This window comes from Pseudophryne corroboree, chromosome 11 (assembly GCF_028390025.1).
Source record: "Pseudophryne corroboree isolate aPseCor3 chromosome 11, aPseCor3.hap2, whole genome shotgun sequence".
NCBI classification, from domain to species: domain Eukaryota; kingdom Metazoa; phylum Chordata; class Amphibia; order Anura; family Myobatrachidae; genus Pseudophryne; species Pseudophryne corroboree.
In genome coordinates, this window is record NC_086454.1 from 123,752,794 (window position 1) to 123,774,698 (window position 21,905).

Below are 21,905 nucleotides of genomic sequence, written 5' to 3' on the forward strand. Positions count from 1 at the left end.
CCATTCCATCGAAACCACACCCCTTTTTTGGCGCGCGCGCATATTTATCCCTTTCTTGCTCCCCATTATGGAGCATGAGGGGGGGGGGGGGGGGGGGGGGGGGCGCCGAAGAATTTTTTTGGTTTGGGGGAGAAAAATTTCTAGTTACGCCACTGGTCCTGAGAGTGAGGGGATGCCGGGACTGTCTGCATTACACGTGTCCTGAGAGTGAAGGGACATTAGGAATGTCTGTGTAACATGTGTCCTGAAAGTGAGGGGGCACAGGGACTGTTGGGTGTGATACAGAAGATAGACATTATAAAGCTCGACAGTCATTAGGTTGACAGAAAACAGTCGACAGGGTCAAAAGGTAGACACAATTTTTTTTTAATTGTTTTCTTAAACATATTTCACCCAAACTTGTCAAATGCGTCACCATGATTAGCTCGCTTTGCTCGTCATGCTTCAGGCTCTATGGCTCGCTTCGCTCGCCATGAGGTTACTAGAGGTAATAATTTGTGATATGTATAGTAAATGTTGTAAAAATATGAAAAAACCCTAAAAATCTTTTTCATGTTGACCTTTTGACCCTGTCGACAATTTGACTGTCGACTTTTTACCCTGTCAACCTTTTGACTGTTGACCCTATGGTGTCAACCTATTGACTGTCGACCTTGTATTTATCAACTACCTCCCGTCTGTGTTACATGTGTCCTGTGAGTGAGGGGATACTGGGAACAGGTCTGGATTACATGCGTCTTGATAGTGAATGGGCACCGGGACTGTCTGTATTAAATGTATCCTGAGAGTTAAGGGACATCAGGACTGTCTGTATTACATGTTTCCTGAGAGTGAGGAGTCGCCAGGACTGTCTGTATTACATGTTTCCAGAGAGTGTGGGGGCACCAGGTCTGTCTGTATTACATGTGTCCTGAGAGCGAGGGGAGCCCAGGAATGTCTGTATTACATGTGTCCTGAGCGGTGGTCTTCAGTATGCCGACTGTCGGGATCCCGGCGCACAGTATACCGGCGCCGGAATCCCGACAGCCGGCATACCGACACGTGGTGAGCAAGGGGCTCATTTGCGCTCGCCATGCTGTCGGTATGCCGGCGGCCGGGCTCCCGGCGCCGATATGCTGGTCGCCGGGAGCCCGGCCACCGGCATACCATACTATACCCGTCCTGAGAGTGAGGGGACACTGGAACTGTCTGTATTAAATATATCCTGAGAATGAGAGGACATCAGGACTGTCTGTATTACATGTGTTCTGAAAGAGGACATATGTAGGGTTTGGGGACATCAGGACTGTCTGTATTACACGTGTCCTGAGAGTGAGGGGACCCCAGGACTGTTTGTATTACATGTGTGCTGAGAGTAAGGTGGCACCGGGACTGTCTGTATTACATGTACAGTATCACTGTGTGTGCATCTTGACCAAAATGAAGGGGGAATACATAGCATAAGAAGGGGGAAAAACATATGCTTATTCTATGTATTCCCCCTTCATGTTGCTGCTTGGCAATGGATTGTACCGCAAAAAATTCCTAGTGTACGTGAGTACACCTGGCCAATTAAGCTGAGTCTGATTCTGAAATGCAATACAGAGGCACAAAATTAGACCCATTAATTAGAAAAAAACAAAACATCCCTATAATGTGCCCACTATATCCCTTTGTCTCATTTATTATAATATTGTTTTCAGTGGCGTAACTACTGCCCCCGCAGCCACTGCGGAGGCTTGGAGGCGCAGGGCTGCGAGGGTGCCGCCACTGATTCAGAGCAGATTGACATGCGGACGACTACAATCTGCTAAATGTCCCTTCCAAGATGGCCACCGCCATGGAGGAGACATGCTAGAAGTCATACTTGACCTCTAGCGTCTAGGAGGTGCCGAGAACCGCGGAAGCGCATAGCACTGGCCGTGGCCGGCGGCACCCTGGAGCCCTGCCACCCTGCTACCGTGGAGCGGCAGGGGCAGCAGCAGCGACAGGGGGGGGGGGATCGGGCAGCGGTGCCCGCGGCACACTAAACAGTGGGAGCGGTTTGGGCAACATTACTCCTCATGACACCCAGTGCATGAAATCCCTGGCATCAAGCATTACCCTCTGGCAACGAGCTTGATACCCAGAGCATGAAACCTCTGGCAACGAGCATAAAACCCAGCGCGTGAAACCCCTGGCAACGAGCTTGACACTCTGAGCATGAAAACCCCTGGCACCGTGCATGGAACCAAGATCATAAAACCCTTGGCAACAATCAGGTAATTTAAAATTAATTAGAAGCCTTACTGTAGGGCTTAATGTGTAATGGGCATTGCGGTGTGTGGCATAATATATAACGGGCATTGCGGTGTGTGGCATAATGTATCACGGACATTGTGGTATGTAGTATAATGTATGCCGGGCATTGCGGTGTGTGTCATAATGTGTCACAGGCATGACGGTGTGTGGTATACTGTATCACGGGCATTGTATGTGGCATAATGTCTTAGGGGCATTGCAGTGTGTGGTATAATGTATAACGGGCATTGTAGTGTGTGGCATACTGTGTCACAGGCATGACAGTGTGTGGTATTCTCAGGCACAATGCAGTATGTGGCATAATTTATAACGAGCATTGCGGTGTGGCATATTGTGTCACAGACATTACGGTGTGTGGCATAATGTCTAAGGGCCATTATAGTATGTGGCATAATGTATACTGGGCATTACTATATGGAGGAATAATGACAAATAATTTAAGGGACATGAATCAGGATTATTTTTTTCCCCTGTGGTTGCCAATGTCTCGGCGTACAGGTTGCAAAACTGGGGTATAAGGTAGCCACTTTCAGCGAAGCCACACCCATTTAATGAAGCCACACCCCTTTTTCAAAGGCGCGCGCAAATTCTTCACTTTGATAGTGCCAGTTATAAGGGGGGAGAGCGCCAGATATTTTTTTGGCTTGGTGGAGAAAAAATTCTAGTTACGCCACTGAATGTTTTGCAAACGGATGTCTTGCTTTTATACTCTTCCTACATAAAGCTAGAAGCACCAGTGCCCTCAACCTTTCTAACTCCTCCATGAGGCCAGGGTCATCCTGTGCTAAGCACGCAGCCAGCAGGGGGAGCCAGTGCACGCTCTCTGTACAAACAAGGGGCAAGTTATATGACAACTTGTGCATAAAGGATAACAATAAGACCCAGACTACTCCTAACCAAGAAGAGACAGCAGCTGCTGACTGGCTGTTGTTTGATTGATTGGCTGCAGAGTGCAGCACTTACACAGCTCATCTCTTCCACACAGCCTGGGCCATGAATATTATTGGTTGTTCTTGTTGCTGAAGTTTTCCCCATGCAAATGTTTTTTTGTTTTTTTTGCTACTGTGTTGTGAAACTGGGTTGGTATCGAAATACCGGCGCACGTCATCCCCGTGGTCAGAATTCCGACCACGGGATGCCGGGCACTGGAATGCCGGCAGCAGGGTGAGTGCAAAAGAGCCCCTTGCGGGCTCGCTGCGCTCACCACTCTGCGGGCACGGTGGTGCACTACACGCACCACGCTATTTATTCTTCCTCCAGGGGTGTCGTGGACACACCAAGTGGGAGAATAGGTGTCGGGATCCCGGTGCCGGTATGCTGGGTGTCGAGATCCCGACAGCCGGGATATCGAATGCCTCCCATGAAACTATATGTTCTATCATTCATAGTTAGCCACTAACTGGAAGTGAAAGCTGGTGCTTGTGATTCACCAGCATGCCATTCCATTCAGTGGCTGCTAGTGCATACTTGAACATGCAATTCCACAATAAGTTAAGCAAAATTAGCGAATCAGCACTTCTCAAAGGCCCTCATTCCGAGTTGATCGCTCGCTGGCTAGTTTTAGCAGCCGTGCAAACGGTATGCCGCCGCCCACTGGGAAGTGTATTTTAGCTTAGCAGAAGTGCGAACGCATGTGCAGCCGAGCTCAGCAAAAACAGTTTGTGCAGTTTCTGATTAGCTCTGAACCTACTCAGCACTTGCAATCACTTCAGCCTATTCGTGTCCGGATTTCACGTCATACACCCACCCAGCGAACGTTAAGCCACGAGTGCGTTTTTTCAGACACGCCTGCGTATTTGTAAACACTCCCTGAAAACGGTCAGTTGACACTGAAGGGTTAAATCTCCTCTGTCATTGTGCATTGTGTAAATATTGTTTCTTTTTCTTTTGCCTTGGATTTAGCTTGCATTGCATAAAATGAATATAGCTCCACCCATAGTTTGTTGGGAACTGTGTGAAATCACCACCCCTAGATGAAGTACTAGGCTGTATCCTACTTCCCCCCATGTAGCCTGTTTTACCCCTCCTATGCAGTAAAGTTAAACCAATAAAGTATTTACTTTTGCCTACCCCTCCCTGGACATTCCAATCCCTCCCTAGACAATGATGCCTTATATACCATTGTTATGAACAATAAACGGAGAGTGATTCTTAATTACATGGTGTCGTGTATAATCTGTAATTTTAAGGATTGCTCTCACTGACGTCAGTGGCCATCAAATCGAGGGGTACAAGAAGAGGCTGATATCCTTTCAAGTGGGGGCTCGTCCGGGATTCAGTTGATCGCCCCCGAATCGGTAAGATAGAGAATTCATTGTCTGTCTTTTCCGTAAGGGATTGCGTTCAAACACTGAATTTGAACTCGCTCCGTGTTCCGGGAACACGTGACAAGGTAATATTTAAGTCCGGGACTTAATATTACGTAGTTTTATGTAAAGCCATAAAACAGGTATCAGGGATACCATATAATCTTTAATGTCTGGGACTTAAAGATACGTCTGAGAAAAGCGCAATTCTCCAAAGACGTTAGTATCTGGGATACTTAAAAAATAGACCTGGGGTCTATACGTAACGTAGAAAATACCCCGATTTGATCGCCTATATATTCTTGTATGTTTGTAGTGTGATAAGTTCTTATATTTGGTTCAGACGGCTGGTAAGTTTTCGTCTGCCAGATATCTTACTCAAACACTTTTCTTGCTTCCTGTTTAAAACGCTGTATTTTTTCTGACATCTTGTACGAAGGTAAGCGTACCCGTCAAAAGATTTCATGTTCTCATTATACAGATAATATTGTGATATTGTCAATGACTAATTAACTGGTGTTAGCTAATGCATGCATAGAAAGTCTTTTTGTTGTGAAATTGTATAGAAGGTTTTTTTTTAAACTGCATTTTTGTTGTGATATTGCATAGACAGTTGTTATAAGTTGTTGTAGAAATTGCGTAGAAAGCTGGTGTAGATTGTATTCTTTACTATGGGAGGGGGTCAGAGTAAGACAGTCATTTATCCTCCACCTTTACCAGGAGAAACATGTAAGGAATATGTTGCCCGTAACTCCACCACAGATTATTATTTAGTTAACCCTTGGGTAGATAACTTAGCGGGGTGGACAGAGAAAGTTGGCAGCCCCAGCCCATTCCCCCGTGATGGTATTAATTATCCATTTTATATGGACATGATCAAAGGGCTTTGTCTGGGAGACAAGGAAGCCTGGCCGTGGTATGATCATGACCCACAATGGGACATGACATATATGCGCGCTGGAGGAGAGCAATGGCTCACGATAGCACCTCATTGGTATGACAAAAATATCAAGCAGAAACAGCGTAGAATAAAATCTGTAACTTCCCGACTACACAAAGCTGAGGAATTTAGAAGCAACAAGTTTCTAAAAAACTCTTCTCCTCCGCCCTACAGTCCCCTATACCCCTCCTTAAAAGACACAGATCTGTTAGCTGCAGTTGCTTTGTCACGAATTCCGATGCAAAGGGGAGGGGGAGGAGGGGAAGGGGAAGGAGAAGGAGGCTCAGTTGCTTTGTCACGAATGCCGATGCAAAGGGGAGGGGGAGGAGGGGAAGGGGAAGGAGAAGGAGGCTCAGGAGGAATAGCCCCCCCTGACAGTACCCTCCACATAGACGTAACCACCCCCGCCCCTAGTGCCCCTACTCCTAACAAACAAATCACCTCCCGCCGTAACGCTGACTCAACTGTTATCATTCACCACCCTCTTACCCCCTCCATAACGCGATCCGGCACTGGTTTCCTTGAAAACAGTGCTGATGCCAGCAGTGTCGCCACCCAGCACCTGCCCTTTATGACAGTAGGGGATCAGTTGTTAAAGAAACCCATTGAAATAGAGGATTTAGACAGAATTGTTAAGAACTGTCCCAAACCCACTGTTGCACCTGACGGCTGCATAGCTTACTTGAAAAAGGCTTGCACAGGACGCAGCTATACTCAAGAAGATATGAAGCTGATCATAGATGGGGTTATAGACCATTACAACGGGTGGGATTGGAAAAAGATTCCCACCATAAACACTCCTACCACCTTTAACGATGCCGTTCGCTACCCTCTCAATACTGGGGACGGTGTAACGGAGATGTGGAAGGAAATTGAGACCCATATGAAAGAGATTTTTAAAACCCGAGCTTCTCTTCCTATTGCCGTAGCATGTAAACAAAAGCCCACTGAAACTGTCACTGAGTTTTGGAAGAGGTTTAAAAAGTGTTGGTCTGAAGATGCAGGTCTTACTCTTGTAGATACAGACCATTTACTAATTTCTACCTTTGTAAATAACTTGTTGCCATCTGTTATGGTCCCTGTTAAGCAAGGTGTTTCTTCCTGGACCTCTGATAATATTAAGGAATTTGAAAAGCACTTATATGAAAAGGAAGCTGCAGGATGCTTTGATGTTAAAAAACCCTTGCAGAATGCCCCAACTCATAATTACCAAAATCACAGAAACCGGGGAGATAGACGCCAGCAGCACTTTACTGGCCCACCCCGCAATCCAGCCCGATATCAAAACCCACAAGCCAGGCCACCCCACCCCCCTGACTCTGCCAGCAGGAAACAAACCTCCTGCTTCAACTGTGGAAGGGACGATCACTGGGCAAGGGATTGCCCTTGTCCCCCACAAAACCACCGACAGCCCCAAGCTCCGGCTCCCTCCCGGGATCATCCCCGACAGTCACACAACAACCCCTTTCAGGATCATGTCCGATTCCGGGTTGACTGGCAGGATCCCTCCCACTGACGGGGCCCGGAGGAGGGTATCCCAGCCTTTGCCCAACTCACCAGACACTGGAAGGACCCACCGCTACTAACCTTGATTATAGGAAAGAGAGCAATCCCTTTCCTGGTAGATAGCGGGGCAACTACTAGTGTTTTGTGTGTCGACCTGTACGATGGTCATTTGGAAAAGACTGCTCCTTCAATGGGAATCAATGGGATACCCACAGATGCTTACCTGACAGATGCCCTTAGTGTCAGAACCACGGGAGGCACGTATATGGGTAAACACAATTTCACTGTAATACCTGAATGTCCAATTAATCTTCTGGGAAGGGATCTTCTTAGCAAACTCGAAATCTCCATTCTCCCTTCACCCACTAGCAGTGGCCTGGAGGTCGAGTCCCCACACCTACCGGTGTGGGAGGCAACAGACATTACACCTGATTTTGACAAAGTGAACCCTGCTCTATGGTCGGAGGGTCCCTATGACACTGGCCTCATTCCTTGCACACCATATAGAGCAACCCTGAAACCTGACACACAACCTGTCTATCAAAAGCAATACCCCTTGTCACAAGAGAAGGTTGAAGGTCTTAGACCAATGATACAACAGTTTCTCCAACAAGGCATTCTCAGACACATAATCTCACCTTACTGCACACCAGTCAACCCTGTTGCTAAGTCAGATGGTAGTGTAAGGTTTGTACAAGACCTCAGGGCAATTAACCAACTCATTGTGCCCATAGCACCCATTGTACCTGACATTAACTCACTCATTTCAGCTATCCCTGCAGATGCTGCAATTTTTTCTGTGATTGATTTAAAAAATGCATTTTTTAGCATTCCAGTGGATGCACAGACACAGTTACTTTTTGCATTTTCTTTTGAGGGCAAGCAACTCACCTGGTGTCGTTTACCCCAGGGCTATATTGACGCACCCGTTGTCTATAGCATTGTACTCCAGGCCACATTGGGGCCCTGGCAACCTCACCATGGTTCAGTCCTGCTACAGTATGCAGATGATCTGCTGCTCTGTAGTCAAACTGAGGAGGCCTGCCGGGAGGATGGTATATCACTGTTAAACTGGCTCTGTGAATGTGGACACAAGGTGTCCAAAACAAAAATGCAATGGTGTAAGAAGCATGTGGATTACTTAGGTTTTGTGCTCACTCAGGGGGAAAGGAAAGTCAGTCCACAGCGCATTCAGTCTGTATTGGGCCTGGTCACCCCAACTACCCAGAGAGAACTGCTGTCTTTTCTGGGTATGGTAAATTACTGCAGACAGTGGATATCTGATTGTTCCTATTATGATAACATTTTGAGACAAGCCACACTGAAAGACAAACCTAATATTGTACAATGGTCACAAGAAATGTTAACTGCATATGAAAGCTTAAAGTGTATGTTAATGAAAAGTCCGGCACTTGGCCTCCCCAACTATGTACTACCTTTTCATTTGTTTGCAAGGGACAATTGTAAAACCATGGCGGGGGTGCTCACACAGTTTCATGGAGGAAAGTTGCGCCCAGTGGCATTTTTTTCCAAAGTAATGCCTGTCACTGTGCAAGGTATGCCTGCTTGCCTCAGGGCACTTGCAGCCTGTGCAATGGTAACTGAAATGGCCACCACACTCACCCTAGGCCACACAACAATACTTCACACCACTCATGATGTTCTAACCATTTTAAAAGGGTTACACACACAACACATGTCAGCTCAGCGCCTCAGTGGATATGAGGTTCTCCTTTTGAACAACCCCTCCCTCACCATTAAGTATGCCACCAACTCTTCAGGTCCTGCACCCATTCTCAACGCTCTCCTGGGGCTCAAAGGTCCTGAAGACCACCCTCCTGAACCCCATGACTGCTCAGCTTCCATTGAGTCAGAAACATCCCCCAGACTGGACATGTCCCCTGTCCCTGTCCCCGACGCGGATGTCATTTTTGTAGATGGTTCCTGTAGCAGACCCAATGACACCACGTACCAAGCGGGTTATGCTATTGTCACTCTCCCTGACATTATTCTGGAAGCACAGCCCATTCCTTACCAGTCAGCACAGGCTGCAGAGCTCATTGCTCTCACAAGGGCTTGTCACCTTTACCGGAATAAACCAGTCACCATCTACACTGACTCCAAATACGGGTACGGCGTCGTGCATGACCATGGGGTCATTTGGCAACGCCGTGGTTTCCTTGGAGCTGATGGAAAAGGCATATCACATGCCCAACTCATCTCTGACCTTCTGCATGCCATAACCTTACCCTCTGACATTGCAATCCTCCATTGCAGGGCACACACCGGGGGGAAGGATGCAGTCTCCCTTGGAAATGCCCTTGCTGACTCTGCTGCCAAACATGCAGCCTCACAGCCCATCACTCAGGCCCACATGACCATCATGACCCCCCCAGCTCTCGACAACCATTACCTGATCACCCAGTTACAGGCCTCAGCCTCCACTGCCGACCTAGCTGACTGGACTTACCCAGTTTTGCAGAAGAATCCTAAAACAGGATTAATCTGCAAAGAGGGGAAACCTTGTATACCCCAGTCCAGTGCACCCTTGTTTATTGCTCACTACCATGGCATAGGACACCACAGTAAGGCAACAACTACCTTACTTTTACGTAATGATTTCTATGTCACGGATGCCAAGTCATTAGTAGATCAGTATGTCAGTAGATGCATCACTTGCCTGCGAAACAACCCCAACAACCCTGACAAGGCAAAACATCAGCATCTTGAATATCCCACCACACCCTTTACACACCTGCAAATTGACTTCACCCATATCCCAGGTACTGGTAAACAGGAGTATGCCCTGGTCATTGTAGACATGTTCTCTCGATGGCCAGAGGTATTCCCCACTAAATCTGAGGATGCAAAGACAGTTGCTAGGATCCTAACTCAGGAAATCATCCCCAGATGGGGGTGCCCATTGCAAATCAATAGTGATAAAGGCTCCGCCTTTACAGCAAAAATTACACAGGCCTTGGTAAAGGCCCTGCAGGTGGAATGGAAGTTCCACATCCCGTATCACCCGCAGAGTTCAGGGGTCGTAGAACGCATGAATAGGACCCTCAAAGACAAGCTTAGGAAGGCCACAGGAGGCACCTTCCACAAATGGAAGCAAGTCCTTCCCATTATCTTGGCAGAAATTAGAATGACACCACAAAAGACTTTGGGTTACTCCCCCTTTGAAATATTAATGGGTAGGCCCTTCCCTACACCTTGGGCTAAGAAACCATTAGTAATACAGGAGGGAGATCTAGAACTTATCAGAGAAGAGTATGTCAGGTCCCTGATAATAAAACTGAATGAAATTGAACATGAGGTTGTTTGTAAAAACCCTTTGAATCCACAGGAACCTACACACCCCTTTAAAGTCGGAGACAGAGTCGTGGTGAAGGTGCTCCCCAGGAACAAGAGCCCAGGAGACTTTACCTACGGTCCAGAGACAGAGGTCGTAGCAGTAACCAGAACAGCAGTCCTGACAGAGGAAAGCCCCACCTGGATCCATGCATCCCGAGTGAAAAAGGTTCCTAGACCAGACCTAGAGAGGGAAGCAAGTGATTCCAGCGAGGTACAAACGGGGGCAGACAGCCCTGACCTCCCACCTAGCGAAGACAGAAGAACAGAGGAGGATGAGGAACCTGTCCCCTACCTCTATCCTGGGGACTATGTTGATAATCCTAATGGTCCTCACTTGCCAAGCTACAGCTGAAGTAGACATTACACAAAAATCCGGCACCTACACATTTTGGTATAACTCCTCCAATACTGAGGTTGCCGCCTATAAAATAGATTTCTGTACCATTGCTCCCTGTCTTAACAAACATTATGCCTGGCAGTGTGATCAGTATGGTACACGTAATACCCCCACTGAAGCCTATATTTGTGTTACTAGTAAATATTGGGGAAATAAATGTGCGTATTGGGGATCAGTGGGATGGAATTCTGGCCATAGTTATGGATACCAGCCCAAAGAGGCTCTCTCAAGAAAAGACAAATATGGTGAGTCCCTGCTTACCCGTCTTACCCTTCATAGACAAAACAGATGTGATAGTAAATTCATATTAAGCATAAAACATCCCCAGTCTACTGATGCAGGCACCTATGTCCTAGGTGAATCCTTTTTTTTAAACCCATCCCTTACACCATTCTTGTTACAGGATATGTTTAACAATGAAAAGTATGCCCAGCTCAAGCCCCCTAAACCACGCCCCAACCTCTTGAAACCTCATATAACCACCTTCAAGGATATGATGGCCGTTAACAATCCCACCTTTAAAGACACCCTAGCTATTGAAACTGGTTTCTCTGACATCAATTTCTGGTTAGAATGGATGAAGTATAGTGCTAGCAAACATAATAAAAGTAACTGTTATGTCTGTGGCAAATCTAGGCCCCACCTAGGTACAGTGCCCCTTAATATACCCCTAGAACAGGAAAATTGTTTTTTCAGCCTTTTTAATGACACCAAAACAAATGACAGTCAGTGCGAAATGTGGAAAAGGGAATATCCCATATTGTCAAAAAATCCCAACCCAGGAAGCACCATAACCATATATCCTGGAAACTATACCTGTTATACATCTAACACCACCACAGGGAGAAATTTAAAAACCTTCCCACCAGGGTATTGTGCAAATAAAAGAACAACTGTTTTAGTCAACCAAACTAGATCATTAGGTGACATTTATTATATATGTGGGGATATGAAGCTTAGAACTAAATTAGACACACCATGGTATGGTGAGTGTGCCCTGGCCAAAGTCATAATGCCACTCCTAATGATCACCGATGACCCCACTCCTCCCTCTAATACTCCTGCTAATCGAAAGAAAAGAGCACTCCCAGGAGGTAGCTTTGACCCCCACGTATACATTGATGCTATAGGGGTCCCAAGAGGTGTTCCAAATGAGTTCAAAGCTAGAGATGAGGTGGCTGCGGGTTTTGAATCATTGTTCCCTATAGTAACTGTAAATAAAAACGTAGCCTGGATTAATTATATATATTATAACCAACAAAGATTTGTTAATGATACCAAAGATGCTCTTAAAGGTATAGCTGAACAGCTAGAAGCCACTTCCCAAATGACCTTCCAAAATAGAATGGCTCTTGACATGATTCTAGCAGAAAAAGGCGGTACATGTGTTTACATTAGTAAGGTGGAAGGCTGTTGTACATATATTCCTGACAACACTGGTCCTAATGGTAAGGTTACTTTAGCCATAAACAAATTAGAAACCTTATCCATAGAACTTAAGAAAAATTCAGGTGTTGATAACCCATGGAGCCAATATTTTGGGTGGATTGAAAATTGGAAACAGGCTCTTGTGCAAATAAGTATATTCATAATAATAACTTTAATCTTTATAGGTCTCATAGTTTATTGTGTGATTCCCTGTGGAAAGAAACTCACATCTAAAGGTATTGACACAGTCTTGATGTATTATGATGTTACCACTAGCCCCATCACCTCCTCTGATAGCAAAGGCCCCGATGATTATGTTCAATATCTAAAAAAATTGGAGAAACAAAAAGGGGGCTCTACAGAAGAATCATGTCGTATAACAATCATGATTCTAAGAGGGGATTGAAGGGTTAAATCTCCTCTGTCATTGTGCATTGTGTAAATATTGTTTCTTTTTCTTTTGCCTTGGATTTAGCTTGCATTGCATAAAATGAATATAGCTCCACCCATAGTTTGTTGGGAACTGTGTGAAATCACCACCCCTAGATGAAGTACTAGGCTGTATCCTACTTCCCCCCATGTAGCCTGTTTTACCCCTCCTATGCAGTAAAGTTAAACCAATAAAGTATTTACTTTTGCCTACCCCTCCCTGGACATTCCAATCCCTCCCTAGACAATGATGCCTTATATACCATTGTTATGAACAATAAACGGAGAGTGATTCTTAATTACATGGTGTCGTGTATAATCTGTAATTTTAAGGATTGCTCTCACTGACGTCAGTGGCCATCAAATCGAGGGGTACAAGAAGAGGCTGATATCCTTTCAGACACCCAGAAACGCCCCCTTCCTGTCAGTCTTCTTGCGGCCGTCAGTGCGACTGAAAACTTTGCTAGAACCTGTGCACAACCACAACGGGCTTTGTACCCGTACGTCGCGTGTGCGCATTGTGGGGCATACGCATGCGCAGAAATGCCGATTTTTAGCCTGATCGCTGTGCTGCGAACAACGGTAGCTAGCGATCACCTCGGAATGACCCCCAAAGTCCCACTGTTATGCTCAACATACACCCGATGGGGCAGATGTACTAAGGGGGTCATTCCGACCCGTTCGCACGCTGCGGTGCGAATGGGTTGGACATGCGCAGCGCCCGCAATGCGCATGCACGTCGTTATCCAGCGACAGCCGTCGCCGGGCAACAACCAGAAGAAAGAAGAAAGTGATCGCTGGCTCGATCGCAAGAAGATTGACAGCGGGGAGGCGTTCCGGGGCGGATACTCACCATTTTCCGGGCCTGGAGATCCGAACGCAGGCGTGTCCAGGCGTTTTGAGGGCGGTTGTCTCATGTCAATTCCGGGACCTTCATCGCTGGATCCATCGCACAGGGTAACTGCAGGGCTAGTCTTGTTCTGCATAAAACTTTTTTAGCATAGCAGGGCTGCACAAGCGATCGCAGCCCTGCTATGCTAAAATACACTCTCCCATAGGTGACGTCTAGTTGATCGCACGAGCAGCAAAAAGTTGCTATGTGCGATCAACTTGGAATGACCCCCCAAGTCTATGAGAGTGAGAAAGAAGAGAGAGGTAAACCAAGCAATCAGATCCTTACTGTCAATTTTTCAAACACAGTCTGCAACATGGCAGTTAGGAGCTGATTGGCTGGAACTTTATCACTCTCCAAGGGTTGGTACATCTCCCCTGTTAACCAAAGTTTAAGAGCATGCGCTCCATTTGAACTAGGTTAAACTTTCAGAATTATAATATAGGGCGGGGGGAGGGGTTGCATACATTAAAAATTCCTCTTGTTGCAGCTGACTGAACCAGCCACTATGGGGTAACTTTACTAAAATGGGAGCTCTATTTAAGATGGAATGTTGCCCATAGCAACCAATCAGATTCCACGTCTTATATTCTAGTAGGTGCTAGATAAATGAGAAGTAGAATCTGATTGGTTACTATGGGCAACATCCCATCTTAAACAGAACTCCCATCTTAGTAAATTTACCCCTTAGAGCAGGCATTCCCAACCACGGTCCTCAAGGCACATTAACAGTGCAGGTTTTAGTGATATCCAGGCTGCAGCACAGATGGTTAAATCAAAATAACTGAGCTACTAATTAAGTCACCTGTGCTGAAGCCTGGAAATCACTAAAACCTGCACCATTAAGAGAGTGCCTTGAGGACCGTGGTTGGGAATGCCTGCCTAGAGTGAACCAATCCTCACCATCTGAATAAGAAGGAGGCAACCTTTTTTGTCATTAGGAACTAATCATCTCTGAGGCATGAGGCACGTATATTCACGCTATCTTTTACAACACTGAGTGATTTCCCTAGTTATGTTACTGGTTCAGGGCCAACTCTCCATTAACAAAAAATAAAGTTAGAAAAATAATGACATAAAAAGCATTAGATCCACAGTATTTATTTTATATAAGCAAGTGTGTAGGTGACAGGTCTGTAGAAGAGCAGATGTTATGAAAGGTTCTTTGTCACTTCATGTGGTCTACAGGAGTGTAAGATAGGAGGGGGCCCGCATGCAGTCTCTGTGCTGGCCCCTCCTTTCTAGCTTGAGGCACAGGTGAGTAATCTCAGGAACATCTCAACAGCACTATAGGCCCTGGGCAAAGCAATTAACTGGGGTTTCTACTCACCCACTCACGGGAATAAATAACAATAAAAAAAAATCATATCTTATGCCTCCTGCGGTCTGCACCGTCTCTCCATATGCTTCCATACAGTGAATGACTGTCAGCACTCTGATTGGTGGATAGCTCAAGCCATAAACCAATTGTCATGCTGACAGCCATTCACTGTCTAGCTGCAGGCTGCGAGGCAAGTAGAGAATGCTACCTCACCGCTCTGATTGTGTGTAATTCACAATCAGAGCAGCTAAGCAGCATTCTCTACCTGCATCCCAATAAGCTCTCCGGCCTAGCCCGCCCCTGCTTGAAGGCCCCTAGAATTATGGGGCCCTGGGCAGCAGCCAAGTATGCCCATACGTTAAGATGGCCCTGAGTACTGTGTCATTGGTCCGAGTCTACTGCGCATGCACAGGTCACTGAAAACATGGCGCCCACATCTTATTCCCAGTGATCTTTCTGATGTGCATGCACAAATAGCCGGGAAAATGGCAGCCACACCATTTTTCTTTGTACAGCACCATTTTCCTTTGTACAGCACCGCTTCTGCCAATGCAGGACTCTAGCGAGGAATTAAATATGTGTGCAGGGTGTGTGCCTGTGTGCATTGGCCATCCTACACCCATAAGAGATATGCCACTGGTAGTCTATATTCCTTACCCACTCTGTGGGGCTTACCTGTCCACACTGATTGCACAAAGGTTAAAGATGGAGGCTGTACACAGCATGACATCCATGGTCATAAGAACATCACACAGGACAAGACTCAGGGTCCACACCCCTCCTAGAAACTGAAATGAGGAAGACATGAATGAGATAGGGGCAAAGGTTTGAAAGAAAAGTAGACTATAAAAGTTAATGTGATTAATTGAAGGTAAATAATAATAATAATAATTTAATTTTAGATATCACTGAAAATATGACGTTCTGTAGGTGTCTTAAGCAAGTTACTCTCATTCCAGTCCTTACCATATACATGCTAATACAATATACATTTCCATAATAATGTGTCATTGTGTTTATACAAATGCCAGTAAAATCATTTAGAATGGTATAACATTGTCGGTGGTGTAATTTTACTAAAGCTTCTAAAAGTGAAAAGAGGTGGTGTTGCCCATAGCAACCAATTAGATTCTGTCTATCATTTTCTAGGATGCAATAGAGCAGGCATGTCCAAACTGCGGCCCTCCAGCTGATGTGAAACTACATATCCCAGCATGCCCTGACACAGTTTTGCTGTCAGAGAATGCTAAAGCTGTGTCAGGGCATGCTGGGATGTGTAGTTTCTCAACAGCTGGAGGGCCGCAGTTTGGACATGCCTGCAATAGAGAAATGAAATACATAATCTGATTGGTTGATATGGGCAATATCACCTCTTTTCACTTTTAGAAGCTTTAGTAAACTTACCCCAGTGATGGAATATGTACATAGGGGGCGCTAGTCCGTTTTGCAGATGGATCTTACAATTTTTTGCACTGCGAATGCGCCTAATCTGAGAAGATGCAACTTTGCAGCTATAGGCGAGTCGTACACATTTCTATATATGCAGCTGGGTGGGTACAACCACAGTAGATGGCAACTGCGCAGTCACAGGTTGGCTAAGTGCTCCATGCCATGTTGTGTGTGTATAGGCAGGATTGTAGGCTATGCAGTGTGCAGGGATCTGTCTGACTGTTCTTGTGCCAGATACAGGGCTGATGCAAATGTGCACTGATAGCAATGATGGCTACTTACACATGCACATGGATAGGGGCAGCGCGACAGAATAGATGCCACCACTTGCAGCTGACCTGCATGCATCTGATTCAGGACCAGAGCCTCAGATTCTCTTTTTACCTTTTTGTGTTAATAATTTTACAAACGGTAATCTATAGATAGGCTACTATCATGTAAACATCTGCACATCAGTGGGGCATCATCATCGGCTGAAGAGCCCTTTAACTAGCGAGAACGAGCATATTAGCCAGTGCTACTGTAAGGATTTTTCATGTCATCCTATACATCAAAGGGTTACTCAGCGATAACACTATTGCCTCATTATCATATACTGCAGTGATAAGAAATTCAAATAATAATAAAAATGCTTTATTCTTTAAATGAATGATTCTTTCATGCATAAAGGTTGTTTTTTTGTTGTTGTTTTTTTAAGTTTTCAGTGCCATTGCGAATGCACAAGCCTGTAAGCTGGCTGATTGCATGTGCACATCTGTACAGACTAGCCGATGTAGTGCTGAGCTAGTCTTTACTGCTCCGGGCCAGTATCAGTCAGCTCACCTGCCAATAGTATCTAAATGATTCATTCATCACATCTATGAGCCACGATCTGGGTTCTCATAATAAATAGCCCCCAGTTTCCTGTTACTAAAATCTGGTCCATGTTGCTGTACTGTATTATGCAGAATACTAGTTACCAGCCCGTCAAAATGACGGAACACTTAAATTGCTCCGTGGGCACCATCTAGTGGCCACCGGCACGCAAAACACTTGATTCCCCCGCCATAAAGGTGAGGAGCAGCGTTAGCCTTTTATTATATAGGATATCTCATAATTAAAAAACCACAAACAGATATGTATTTTTTTATTTGACAGTTGCATACCTAAAGCTCATAGCTACAGTTCCCAGGTGTCCACTGTTTTGCTGAAGAATCCAATGTTATCAAAGAAATATAACAGAAACAGGAAGCAGAGGTTCCTGTGACTGTTTTCCTGAGAATAACACCCCCAAACCAAAGAAATGGGTGTCTTCTCTGTTTCGCGCAGATAAGGCTGGTGCAAGTTTCAACGGTACAACTGATGATGATGATCACAAAAGATGCACCAGGAAGTATTACAAGTGGGCATCTCACTCACTGGAAACGCCAGGGAAAGGGCTAATACCAGCATTTGCATATAGTCACAGTCGAGACTACAGCAAAAGACGCTAACAGAGGTCACAGCAGCGTGCGACTCTGAATCAGCCCATTAAGTTTATGCAGTAGTCTTAGTCAAAAGAGGTAAATGTTCCGTTGTATACTGATCCCCTGTGATTCTTATCTCTCCTGCCTCATGAAAGAAACTTCCCAGTGAATTGCTAACATTTCACCACCTTCATGCAAAAATGTAATCAGCCAGGTCACACTTTGGAAAAACTCTGCTCCTGTGTTTATAAATAGGACAGCTATAGATTTACCTATACTCCTTTTCCACTGCTGCAATAATCGGGTCAGCCCAGGTCGCATCTCAGTGGAAAAGGGTCACAGGAAAATATCCCAATCCAGTGCCCAAAAATCTGACCCAGGTAGCTACTAGGGTCGGGTAAGGCTGCAGTTTTAAATGGGTGACCCAAGTCATCTCACCCGGGTCTCGTTATAAACATACAGAGAGCCGACTCACTGGCATTTGGAGATGATGTCATCTCCAAGCACCGGCAGAAGGAAGACCCACCACTAACCTGGGTCCAGCCTGTGGTGTGAACGGGATTTCAAGCCTTTATGATACCCCTTTCACACTGCCAATGCCGGATCCCACCGGGAACTGGAAACGGGTCCTTCCCGGATGGGATCCGGCATTGGCAGCTGCTGCAGGCTTCCCCGACCCGGCAATATGCCGGGCGGTTTGCCATAGTAGTGGTGGGCGGGGGCGGAGGCGGCGTTTGGAGATGAGATCATCTCCGCGTCGCCTCTCCCTGCTGTAGTAAACGGGTCCCGGGACGCATCGACCCGGGAGCCCGTTTACGCAGCCACTGACCCGGTATTCAACACGGGTATAACACTGCTTTATTCCCGGGTTGAATTGCCGGGTCAGGCGACCCGCGATTTCGGCTATTCCCCTTTCACACCGCACAACTCCCCATGTCGACCCGGCAATGTGCCAGGTCGATACCGGGTTATTTGTGTGGTGTGAAAGGTATATTACACGGCTTGAAACCCGTGTTCAATATCCCAGGTTAGACTCAGTTTTTAGGTGAAAAAACACTATATGAGTTTGTGCATTAATGTTACAAATTTCTACTTATTGCTACGCTAAAATGTACAGTACAAAAGTTCTTACAAGTACGGACCCACCTAATAAATACACTGTACAGCAAAGCCTTTATCTCTGTATGCAACTGCAGGGACTATGACATCACAAATATTATAATGCAGCTTTTGTCATACCTGCCTTTTATAATTTTACCTTCAGACTAAATGAAAAAAAAAACAACTTAAATTATTTTATTTTCTATGATTTTCCTAATTTTCTACATAATAGACTGTACATTTACACAGCTTTTCCATTTTTGTAACATTGTAATGGAAAGATGCAATTTGCTTTACATGAAGAGTTGTATGCAACAAAGGAATTTGTCAAACTAGGATATTTGAGACACAAACCACTCGATTTTATTTTAAGGCTACTGAAGGACATGGAACACATTAGGGTTCCTTTTTGCATAGGAAAGTAACAACAAATTAAGCAATTAGCTTTTATGCATCTACTTGAAGTTACACAACAGAAGCAAATGTTTTATTGCTATCTACGTATTAGTGCAAATTTTGTAACTGTTAAAGTCAGTAAATGTATATAAACGTGGTTTGTAAATATGCAGGTTATACATTATGCACATCCATACCTCCCAACGGGTGGTATTCATGTGACCGCCGGTCAGCTGACCGACAGTCACATGACCTCCTCCGTGAGCCCGACGGCTCACTATCCCGATGGTCGGCATGCCGACCAACAGGGACTATTTCCACTCGTGGGTGTCCACGACACCCATAGAGTGGGAATAGAACCCGTGGCGACCGCAGGTCGCCACCGAGCCCGCAAGGGGCTTGCTGCACTCGCCCCTCCCCGCCGGGATCCCGGCGTCGGTAAAGTGACCGGCGGTCAGGAGACCGCCGGTCACCAGTACTACACCCCTCCCAACATGACCCTCTCCAGGAGGGACACAATGCTCTGCTCCTGGACTTTTCTCTTAATTTATGATTGTCATCACCTGTGGTGAAACACATTTCTTATCCATTAACCTGTTCAACATAGGTGCCGACAATCATAAATTAAGAGAAAAGTCCAGAAGCTGAGCATTCTGTCCCTCCTGGAGAGGGTCATGTTGGGAGGTATGTACATCTGTTAGTCATACTTGCCTACCTGACCCTCTCCATGAGGGAGAAAATGCTCTGTTCCCGGACTTTCCTGGTAATGTATGATTGCCATCACCTGTGGTGAGCTAGTTAATTGATAAGAAAGGTGTTTCACCACAGGTGATGGCAATCATACATTACCAGGAAAGTCCGGGAACAGAGCATTTTCTCCCTCATGGAAAGGGTCAGGTAGGCAAGTATGCTGTTAGTTCAGGTAAGTATTCTCCCATTAGGTTTTTAATACGGGTTCGGAATGGGATCCCAGCGGTCACATGACCGACCTCGGCATCTCAACACTGAGAATGCCGACAGGGGACAGAATAATTATTTTACCTCTCACCTGCCCCCTACTCTAACCCACCTAGGGTGGTGGCTCCGGCTAAAACTCTGAGGGAAGCGGCTAGGGCTAAGACTCTGGGGGTGATGGCCACAGCTAACCCCCTCCTCTAGTGCCTAACCCTAACCCCCTCCAGGCCCTAACCCTAACAGTGACACCAATACTTACCTTTGGCAATGCAATGCAATGACAATGCAATCTAATGTAAAACATTTTTTATTTTATTTTATTTTTTTAACCGCTGGTCTTTGAGAAAGTATGATTTGGGCACTTGCCATTGAGGATCAAAATATGCACCTTTATATATATATATATACATACCAAATTATTCACATGCATTCATAAAACTGGAGTTTAGGCTAAAATCAAGTATTTCAAAGTACATTTAGAGGTAATCAGGTTATGCTGCAGATGCATTAATGCAACTAGCTAATGCAGGTTGTATAATTGCAAATACTCCAATTCCTACTATAATATAAAGTAAATATAAGAGAATCAGAGCTACTGTTATATAAACAATACATATCCATCTTCTAGAGTGAGATCTTGTGTTTGGATAGTGTCCCTGTTGCCATGTGTGATACTGTAGCTGCATGGTCACTTACCTCTGTATACACATAGAGAGGGAGAACTAATACTGCCAAGAGTAAGTCAGCTACAGCCAGGCTAACTATGAAGTAATTGGTTGTTGTCTTCAGAGCCTTTTCTGTGCAGACACTAAGACACACTAAGACATTTCCACAGATAATAAACACTATCAGTATCAGCCCAAGTATCAAGGCCCAGTAGTTATACTGGGTGTCCTCTGAGGGCTCAGAAGTGTGGTTGGTAGTGTTCCAGAGCATGGTGCAGTCACAGCACTACACTGTCCCATGAAAGCAGAATAGCGTGCACCAGGCAGAGAGCCTTCCTTTACCAGTCTCCCTCTCTTCCCTTCGTCTTTTGGAGAGAGCAGCAGTGTGTTCCATGGAGAATTCATCTATTTCTCTTGGTTTTCTAGTGATCTTCTCCCCAGAAAAGTCATAAAGTACTTTGTCCTTGAATAGACAGCAACAGCACAGAGGACTTCACATCTGACCTCCATTTGTTATTATTGTAACCAAGGGCTTAAAGTTCCTAAACCTAAGCATTTCCTTTGTGATGACGTCATATGTGTCTTCAAAAGTGGCTTCTAAGACCATAATGACACAACATCTGCATGCATAGTAATGCTGTATCCACTCCACCAGCGTCCACACCTCCGAAGCAGTGAAGAAGGCAGAAGAGGGGGATATTTGCTGGGGTCCCCCACAGGTTGCTGCATGCAGAGGAACTCTTCTGCCCTCCCTTCTTTGTGAGGAACGGAATGATCCCAAGGTGATTAATCTGCAAGTGGGTCGTTTCCAGAAGAAAGCCGATTAAGGTAGAGAGGGTTTGTCCGGGAGCTGCACCAATCAGCAGAGAGAGATCGGAACTGCTCACATCCCAACACAAAGCTCAGCTTAGGTTAGCTGTGAATGTGACAGCAGCACTGGGAGGGAGTCTCTCTGTCACCTGGGTCCTCTGCCTGTGCATCTGGGCTGTCTATAATAGCAAGTGCAATGTAATGATAAATCTAATGTAAGGACAGGATG

General features: G+C 45.6%; 2 protein-coding genes across 4 annotated transcripts in view; one reads left to right on the plus strand and one right to left on the minus strand.

Moving 5' to 3' along the window:
• Positions 1–12,942, plus strand: part of LOC134969083 (uncharacterized) — a 42,245-nt gene extending 29,303 nt beyond the window's left edge. Inside the window, exon 2 of the mRNA XM_063944786.1 lies at positions 10,382–12,942. Coding sequence (XP_063800856.1) covers positions 10,662–12,620 — 1,959 coding nt within the window. The 5' untranslated portion in view covers positions 10,382–10,661 and the 3' untranslated portion in view covers positions 12,621–12,942. The remainder of the gene's footprint in view (positions 1–10,381) is intronic.
• DRD4 (dopamine receptor D4) overlaps positions 1–21,688 on the minus strand; it is a 174,290-nt gene extending 152,602 nt beyond the window's left edge. Inside the window, exons 1-2 of one of the 3 annotated variants that reach the window (XM_063944788.1) lie at positions 20,898–21,688; positions 15,532–15,644 (exon numbers count right to left, since the gene is read on the minus strand). In XM_063944788.1, coding sequence (XP_063800858.1) covers positions 15,532–15,644; positions 20,898–21,137 — 353 coding nt within the window. In that variant the 5' untranslated portion in view covers positions 21,138–21,688. The remainder of the gene's footprint in view (positions 1–15,531; positions 15,645–20,897) is intronic. The other 2 variants (XM_063944787.1, XM_063944789.1) reach the window with 2 other exon arrangements.
• Between the last annotated feature and the right edge of the window lie 217 nt (positions 21,689–21,905).